The 9,280-nt window shown below is 42.2% G+C and overlaps 1 protein-coding gene across 1 annotated transcript in view; it reads right to left on the bottom strand.

Moving 5' to 3' along the window:
• calcrlb (calcitonin receptor-like b) overlaps nt 1-6,054 on the bottom strand; it is a 12,708-nt gene extending 6,654 nt beyond the window's left edge. The window contains exons 1-7 of the mRNA XM_080835894.1: nt 5,981-6,054; nt 5,496-5,619; nt 4,063-4,182; nt 3,384-3,496; nt 1,482-1,573; nt 1,156-1,282; nt 402-555 (exon numbers count right to left, since the gene is read on the bottom strand). Of these exons, the coding sequence (XP_080692020.1) occupies nt 402-555; nt 1,156-1,282; nt 1,482-1,573; nt 3,384-3,496; nt 4,063-4,182; nt 5,496-5,619; nt 5,981-6,031 (781 nt within the window). The 5' untranslated portion in view covers nt 6,032-6,054. The remainder of the gene's footprint in view (nt 1-401; nt 556-1,155; nt 1,283-1,481; nt 1,574-3,383; nt 3,497-4,062; nt 4,183-5,495; nt 5,620-5,980) is intronic.
• Nucleotides 6,055-9,280: the final 3,226 nt, after the last annotated feature.

Raw genomic sequence — 9,280 nt, 5'->3', positions numbered from 1 at the left:
TAACTCCACTCTAAAGCTCAGTAATGTAACTCCCCTCTTAAGCTCAGTAACTGTAATGTAAGCCCACTCTAAAGCTCATTAACTGTAATGTAACCGCACTCTAAAGCTCAGTAACTGTAATGTAAGCCCACTCTAAAGCTCTGTAATGTAACTCCACTCTAAAGCTCTGTAATGTAACTCCACTCTTAAGCTCAGTAACTGTAATGTAAGCCCACTCTTAAGCTCAGTAACTGTAATGTAAGCCCACTCTAAAGCTCATTAACTGTAATGTAACTCCACTCTAAAGCTCATTAACTGTAATGTAACTCCACTCTAAAGCTCAGTAACTGTAATGTAAGCCCACTCTGGGTTATGAGCTCAGTAACTGTAATGTAACCCCACTCTTGGCTAGGTGCACCTACCCCATCCCAGCAGGTAGTACCACATGAGGTACTGTTTCTCGGCGAACACCGCCACCACTATTAGCGTGTGCAGGTAGATGCCTTCGCACAGCATCCAGAAGTACTTGCAGCCAAGTAGGTAGAGGTGCAGGAACTGAGACACCTTGCAGCTTATCTGAGAGACAAATGAAAATAGATGACAGTTTTCTATACACTTCTACCTTTACTCCTTACTCAAATTTCCCATGTAACAGATTTTTCCTCTTACAACTCTTCCTCAGCCACAGCCTGACAAACATCCAGCAGGGCTCATCACAGAGTGAAGGTGCATTAAGGAGCCGTGCCGGTCCTATCATATAGGCAGTGTATAGGTAGTGCTATCGTATAGGCAGTGTGTAGGTAGTGCTATCATATACTAGGCAGCGTATAGGTAGTCCTATCATATAGGCAGCGTATAGGTAGTGCTATCATATAGGCAGCGTATAGGTAGTCCTATCAGATAGGCAGCGTATAGGTTGTGCTATCATATAGGCAGCGTATATGTAGTCCAATCGTATAGGTAGAGTATAGGTAGTCCTATTGTATACGTAGTTATGGTTCTGACCAACTTTTCCCTATTAGCCACAGACTACTTCATGCTCCCTCCACTAAACCTCTGAATACAAAATAAATATATACATTTTTATTAATAATTAATACAAAAACAGACATAGTAAGTTCACTCATTGTTTGTAATGTATAGATAATAACAACCACACTTCTTTAACACACTCACAAGGTTCTGCCGAACTGAATCCTCATTGTTGACTACTGCCGTGAACCAAATGATGGTGATGACTGAATTTAAGACGAAGGACATGAATAGGTTTTTATGGAGCGTTATTCTTTGGCAACTTAAGCTCCTATTAGAAAATGGAAAAGGACAAACAAAAAATGATTGATCGTTTTATGATACGTGGTGAATGAGATCACTGTAGCTGAACAAAAGCTTTCAACACTATAGTGCACGGTTCCATATAACTGTGCATGTCACGGTATATGTTGATAAACTTGTGGAAATATGGCCATGTGATATTCATTAGGTTTGCCTGAGAGACTTACTTGAAGTGGAAAAATATTCCCAGCGCTATAAACAAGGATATCAGTGACAGCCCATGGCCAATGAGGACCAAGTAGTACTGATTTAGTAATGACTGGGAAAAAAGAACATAGAGGAGCCATTAGCTTCACTAGACAACATAAAGAAAAGATAAGTTTATTCACTGTTTATGAAGCTGGTGCTTTATGATAGCACAATGATTAAATATTAACAGCTGTTATAGCTTAGGTACTGGTCCATGATAAATAATTATAATTGAGTAAATGTGGAAAACAAATATACAATCAGGCCCGGTCCGGCGCTATCCTGGGCCCGGGTGCAACATCGCACAGCCAGCCCCCCCCCCCCCCGCAAAAAAAACGAGTCTATATCCGATCAATTAAACAACATCAACACAACTGAGCTGAAAGCATGCAGCCGCAGCGGACTGTCTTGATTCCCCATTGCCCTACCTTAAAACTGTATGCGTCGTGTGTCTTGGCCGCAGCAAATATGGCGATTATGTCACTGTAATCCACTTGTCTTGCCGTGCAGTTTTCGATGGACAACACAGCCAACGCAGACAGTCTAGTGGATGCGCCAACATCTGTCTCAGGGCCCGTATCCTCTGCCGTTTGTCTACTAGGCCTACTACTCAGCCAAGATGTATAAATTCTCTTCGCATTTTCTGCCTCCTTTTTTGTACATTCGCTCCTCCGTTTACTTTCCTTTCTCTTTAGCGAACCGGATTTGCGTCCCGACATTTTAGCCTACTAAAGGCGGCTGCTTGCTTCAGGTTGGGGTTAATTGTTGCGCAAAAACTCAGTGCAGTTCATGCTCCCAAAGGTTGCGCGTGTTGTCATGAGCCTGCCATTTGCTTGGCAGATAGAAAGCTGTTTCCCTAACAGAAAGTCTGAAGCTTGAAGTTCTTTTCAAACCTTTGCTTGGGTAGCACTGTTAAACTGAGCAGACATGCAGACTACATTTTAGTAATCTCATCACGTAACATTCGTTTTCTAAAAACAATCACATAGTATTGCATGTTTTACTGTGGTAGAAAATACGTTAGCTTAATGCAAACGTATATGGGAAATCCTATAGACACCGTGCTAGGTATTAGCATCAATTAATTCACGTTAATGTTTTTGTATGAGCCTGACATTTGCTCTGCAGATAGATAACAGCTTCCCTAACAGAAAGTCTGAAGCTTGAAGTTCTTTTCAAACCTTTACTTGGGAAGCACTGTAAAACTGAGTAGACATGCAGAATATTTTAGTAACCTCATCTCGTAACATTCGTTGATAGAATGCAGGCTGCGAGGCTCGCGTAAGTCTAACTAACCAGCCTGCGTCGCGATTTTCCCACGGGGGGAGGGGGGCGTGATACATGTGTTTTGATACATTTTTTTAAAATAAATCGTTAACAGCCAATAGGGAGATTGCGTTGCACAGGCCACAGAGTCATCTTGTGCTGTTAGAGACACACTCGGTACATCAGAAAGGATCAAATAGAACGGGCCCCCCTCCACACGGGCCCGGGTGCAATTGCTCCCGTTGCTACCCCTTCAGAACCGGGCCTGTATACAATGTACTAATGTACAAAATAGAACAAAAATATGAATCCCAATGCTACGGATATGAACCACTTCCTAGAGCAATGCATTGTTTTTCAGCCTGCATGGGGCGTTTCCCTTCATCCGTGGTTATGAGACCATCCATCCATTGTGGTGTTACTGTGTGCGTTTCCAAAAGTCAATGGTGGAAATGATGGCGTGATGTAAGAGATCTATTTGATCAGCGTTATCAATCCTGCACCGGAGCCCCCCCTGCCCTGCATGTCTTCTATATATCCACTCTGCTCCACTTATAAGAACAAGAAACAAAAACAACCCTGTGAAATCTCTTATCTTTTACTGTGATGCTTACTTTCCGCGTGGCGTGGGTATGGGCATGACAGCGGGTGAAGTTGGTCCAAGTTCTGTTACTTGAGGGATGCTGGAACCACTCCCCCTTCTCTGTGCAGATCTTAGTTGCCACCTCTATGTTTGAAGGCGAAACAAACACAAGGCAGACATGGTTAAACTTTTCAACGGGTAAAGTATGCTTCAACCTACTTCAGCCATTTATGAGAAAACTCATTAAAACACACGGCATCTCTCCAAAACTGAATGACTGACATTTTTAGAGTTTTGAGATGAATGGCATGAAGGTAATGTACAGAGTATCATGGTTTAAGTATATATCCACAGTGACTAGGAGCTCTACATCTCTAGACTGTTAAATGGTGATTAGTCAGGTTTACTGTATGCTCTTGATGGTGTTTTTTTTAATTCAGGACACCCAAGGCTACTTTTACCTGTCACAGCACCTTGCATCAACCTGCATCAAGACCCTTTCCACATTTGCATGACTATTACAATTTGCCCATTTAGTAGACACATTTCTTCATAGCAACTAACAATATTGTACAGATACACATTTTATCGATATGAGTGCTCCCTGGGCATCAAAACCATGACCGTGGTATTGTTAGCATCTTGTTCTACCAGTTGAGCTACAGTCAACACCATGTATGTACAGTATGTATGTGTGTGGGGGAGCTTACCTAGGGGGTCAAAGTCCCCGTAGTAGTCTGGACAGTGTTGCTCCGAGGTCAGGCCTGCCTCCACACTGTCCCAGCAGAGCCATCCGTCCCACGTGCTCGTACACATGGAGTCCCCTGACTCTGGGGAACATTACAGAGAAAAAAAATATCAAAACACAACGCCAGAATAGGGCTGATGCACTCTGAAGCACAGCTGGCCGGGTCTGACGTGAATCTGGGCTCTGGATGTGAAGTAAGAACACTATCCGTCTTGTATTTCAGATTCAGTTGAAACTTATTCTGAAAGAAATCTGCACTGATGCTGATTAGTTCAGACAAAGGTAAGGTGTCTCGCTATCCCCAAACGGATGATACAAATGAGGACCTCTACTTGGGTATTAAAGTTAGTACCTCCCTGTCATCTGTGGCTAAAACAAATTACTCTTTCATTTGGAAAAAAGAAGATATTAATAGATAGAGACACCAGCCAGAATTAGTCCCAGCCGGTACATCGTTCATCAAAATGAACTCTGCCTGTGAAGGTATTAGTATCCTGTTGAGTAGTGGAGGAGAGAGGGGTTTAGGTGGGATAGGGAGGAGGATTGAGGGGTGGCTGGGTGAAACATTCAAAATTGAATCATCAACCTTGTGTTATTGTAATTTGTTGGTCTTGCAATCTGCACAGGGCAAGATGTTTCAATTCTAATGCTATTTATCGGGGACTTAGGGGTTAGATGAAGTTCCCAGGTTTGGGTTGAAACAGACTGCATTCCAACCATCTCCTTGACTTGACTGCTTGATTTTTGTCAATGCCACTGGTAAATATAGGGCTTTAGTCACCACACTGACCTAAACAGGTGAGTGAGAGGAGGGGAGCAAGCCTGTCTGGGTGAGACATCTTCAAAAATCCAGTGTGGCCTTATCTCATTCATACCCCACAACCTTCTCCGCACGGTAGAGCAGAAAGGGTGCATGAGAATGTGTAAATCATGACTAAATCCATGTACACAGAAGGCTCAACAGTGATGTGTCTAGGATGCACTAAAGAACGTTTTTTTTAGTCTAGACTGGGGTGTTTGCTTCTCAAATGGAGACTATTCGACAGGAGGGGGGCTAAGTGGACTCCTATTGTGCTTTTTGATACTCTTGGAATTACAAGATGATCTGCACTCTGGGAACAAAGGGGTTTAGGTGGGCCGTAGGGGACAAATCATTCCTTGAGGTAGTTTGGAACTAGGCCATTGCGAGCTTTGTGTGTTAGAAGGAGTACTTTGAAATCAATTACATTTTTGACAGGAAGCCAGTGCAGAGAGGCAAGTAGAGGTGAGAGTGTGCGAGCACCAGCATTCTGTATTAGTTGGAGGGTCTTTCCTGAGTTTTTCCTACATCTGGAAAGGAGAGCATAGCAGTAGTCTAGTCATGAAGAAATAAATGCATGGATTACATATTCCTACCTCTCCTGTTGAGAAGCGTGTCCTTGGTGATTTTCTGAAAGCACTTGAACTGAGCAGTGACAATCTGATTTCTTTCTGTGCCTATGTCTGTCTTATTCTCCTCTTCGTTGGCCACAACGAACACCTGTAATCAGGAACCAAGCTCTGTCAGTCATTAGTATTATTACTTACCTAATCATCACTACGGCACCAACAACTTCTGATTACATAGATAGCAAATGCCATACTATTTACACTGCCATGCAATGCACTCATAAACATATACAAACTCCTAGTCTAAGGAAATAAAGTGTTACATAACAAACTGAAGTCTACAGGAAGGTTATGTGACCCAGACTGGAGATAAAGACAGATAAACAATCCTTGAGCATAGCCATCACCACTGTTTTAGCTAAATAAAAAAGGCTCTGCAAAGGTTGTACTAACATGACATCGCAGACACTGCCAAAGATATTTAATTAAAATAAATGTGCACATAATTGTACCTTGGGGGCCATAGACAGTAAAGGAAGTAGGACCATCCAACAGCAATCCATCTTTGTTTGGCTGTTATGCAAACGCTGGGCTAAAACACAGCCAGATCTGAAAAGGAAGAGGAAACCTGAGGAATGAAGCTAAATGTTTCAGAAGTTTATACCACTGTTTTCATAAATCAACACTTTCCCTCATCCCTAAAGTAAGAAATGATAGATAACTATCTGCATTATACATAAAAAAATATTTACATTGATTCAGTTGAGTGCATTAAGTTCAATTATGTAAAGTCAAGTAAGGTCAAGTAACATAGCCAGTATTGTACAGGGACAGCTCCATTATGACATGATAGAGCTACTCAACAGAATTCAAAGAAACAATTTGTAGAAGGCTTTTTTTTGGGTGTAGTTTGGGGCCTGTGTGAGAGATGGTGAGAAGAACCGCTACACAGGGAGTACCACCCCATAGACAAAATAAGAAGGAAAAGAGTGTTGTTCTTTAGCAGACAGGAAACACCCAGTCAATTCTGTAACGCTTTACTTCAACCCTGCTTCATAAGACTAACATAACCATGTCATAATCTTATCATGGCATTGTTCTAAATAGTTATACCAATCAATGGCAAGTGATGTTACAGTGTAATGTCATCAAAATCAGTCATTTTCATGACATGTGACATTAAGCTGTTATGGCATAGAAAATTCCGAGAGCTGCCATGACAATTACAGTTAATGACATTGACATTGACATTGTCAAATCATTGGACATTGGTAATGATGTGCGTGACATCTGCTATAACATGTTTATAACATGTTTCTGCCAGGGTTCAAGAGTGAAGTGTTACCATAAATTCCTCCAACCCAGTGTGCTTTCATCTCATTTGCAGGTCACTGGACTCAATAGCTTTTTTTTGTACACATCTTCTGCTCAAGCTGTGCTGAATACCCGCACACATTCCTCCACGCAAGACTGTTGTTTTAATAAGCAAGCACTCGCCCCGAGCCTCCGCATTGCCCAGGTTATGTGATCGCTCCAGTGTTTGTTGATCGCACTGGACCAGAGCGAGGAAACTCTTCATGTCCTGCTACAAACAGTTGGGGACATATGACCCTGTGGCCTGGTGTTCCCACCAGCAACGTGGTAAGCAACAAAGCAACGCGGGCCAGCGGCTGTGGAGGGCGGCCAACAACGCATGTCATGATAACCCAATCTGTCAGGGGACGGACAGACGCGGAGACTGCAAGAGAGCCGGTCAAGTCGGCACATCACCAGAACTGAGAGGCAAGAGGTCTGTTTGTTTAGTTTTTACTCCAATCACTCCAATCTAAGAGGGCTTCAGATGTTTTGAGACTTCCTCACAGGGGGAGTCACCAAGAACCAGCCAGGTTTGCGAAAGGGCCTCAGATGTTTGAAGGGTTTGATTTGTTTGGCTGTTTTGGTGATATTTTATTCTTTCTGATTTGGGTTTGTTGGTTTAGTCAAACCCCCCCAAATAGTTCTTATTATGGGTAATGTGGTGAGGAGGTGGGTGGGTTTGGGTGGGGGGGATGTCTTAGAGTATGAGGTTACAAAAATGTCCACAAGGCACAAACACAAACACATCACTCCGTGTTCCTTACTTTCCCCTTTCCCGAGGTCTCCTGTCGCAACAGCTGTTTCTGATTCCATCGCCATGGCAACCTGACACACACCTTCACGCACTTTGTGACATCACTCCAGCTTAAACCCCTGACGGTGCTTACTGTCACTATGTGTAGGCAGACGGATGAAGTTTGACAAATGAAGAAGGTGGGGTTCCGCAGTGTGCTCGTGACAGAAATTAAAAGAAATTCGCTGGTCATATCCCAGTGCCCATGGCTCTAGCAATTAGACATTTGGAGCTGTCAGTATGGTGAACTTGACTGCGTTGAGGGACTGAGCAGGAAACGGGCCCTAGTTTGTCGCTGCCTGCTGATGATTTAACATGCTTTCTCCTGCCCACAAACTGTTATTTTCAATGGCCACATAATGATGAGCATGCCACAAAGCACATGACGCCGGGCCCATCCAAAACACAAAGTACTCAATTACTATGATTTGCTCCATAGCTTTTTAGAGCTTAGATCCACCAGATGGACTACAACCTAATTTACATAGTTGTAACTACAGCTCCATTGCTTGAGGTGAAATAATTAGCGTGAGTTTCACACTGCTCAGGTGTCCTCTAGGGCTCCATCTCCTTCTGAACCACAAAGGCTCCTTCTAGTCTGTCATCACACTACAAGAGCCAGATCATATTTTGATGTAAAGCTTAACAGACCATCTTAATATTGATATCTTAAAATCTGGAGGTATTGGTATGACACCAATAGGCCAGTGCCCCCTTAGGATAAACCCATCCCATGCCAACACCAACCTTATTCAAACCTACCAGTCAATCTTAACACTAATATCTTGAAAGTTGAAGAAGTAACTCAGTTGTTTTTGAGTGCCAATATTTTTGAGAAGTTGAAATAGATTCCCATGATCCTTTACAAAGATGTTTTTCATATCAAAGAACCTCAGCCTATCCAGTGTAATCACCTTGTAGTTGTGAGATGGCAGCATTGCCAAATACAAACAAATATGAGATCCCATCACTTCCTTCTCCAGTCCAAGCAAAGGCATCACAGTATCTGACCGACATTGCTGCTTCCCTTTTCCAATGTTTTTATTCTCTGTAAGTATGGTAAATCAAGTTGTGTGCATGCATGGCAGAACAGCTTTTTACCCAGATATGGTATTTAGGTCATTTTAAGAGTATGGTCAGGGTAACAGTTATGGAGTTATTTGACTGCTTGCATGTGTTCCTGTGCGCTCAATGTGACACTGATTAGCTAGTCTAGAAGCATCGTTAACCACCTAAAGAGGTCAAACGGTTGTGTCTCTGTCTTCTCTGCAGATATCAGATGTTCAATACACTGTTCTTCCTTTCATTCTTGTAGCAATTTTATTATGTAGACACATATAAGGTAGTTTTACTGAACAAAGGTAAGCTTTGAGAAATGCTAGATATGATTTTCTTTATTGCCTACCTAAACAATAATACTTGACCTGCTTGTACCTAAATCAAATAATAATTCATGCTTTAAATGATTGAGTTAGTAAATTAAATGATTTTAAGTAATCAGTTTCTTTAAATACTTTGACTGTCTGGGTTTAGATTGTTGTGCAAAAAAAACAATTCTAAAAGGGCCCTATACTTCCTACTCTTCTGCCCTATACTTGAGTTCTAGTATACACACAGGTATATTTCTTTTGGTGCCGTCCGTGAAAATATTTTCCACAGGGAA

The sequence above is a fragment of the Sprattus sprattus genome, assembly GCF_963457725.1.
Source record: "Sprattus sprattus genome assembly, chromosome: 3".
Lineage (NCBI taxonomy): Eukaryota > Metazoa > Chordata > Actinopteri > Clupeiformes > Clupeidae > Sprattus > Sprattus sprattus.
This window is presented reverse-complemented; position numbering and strand designations above follow the sequence as displayed.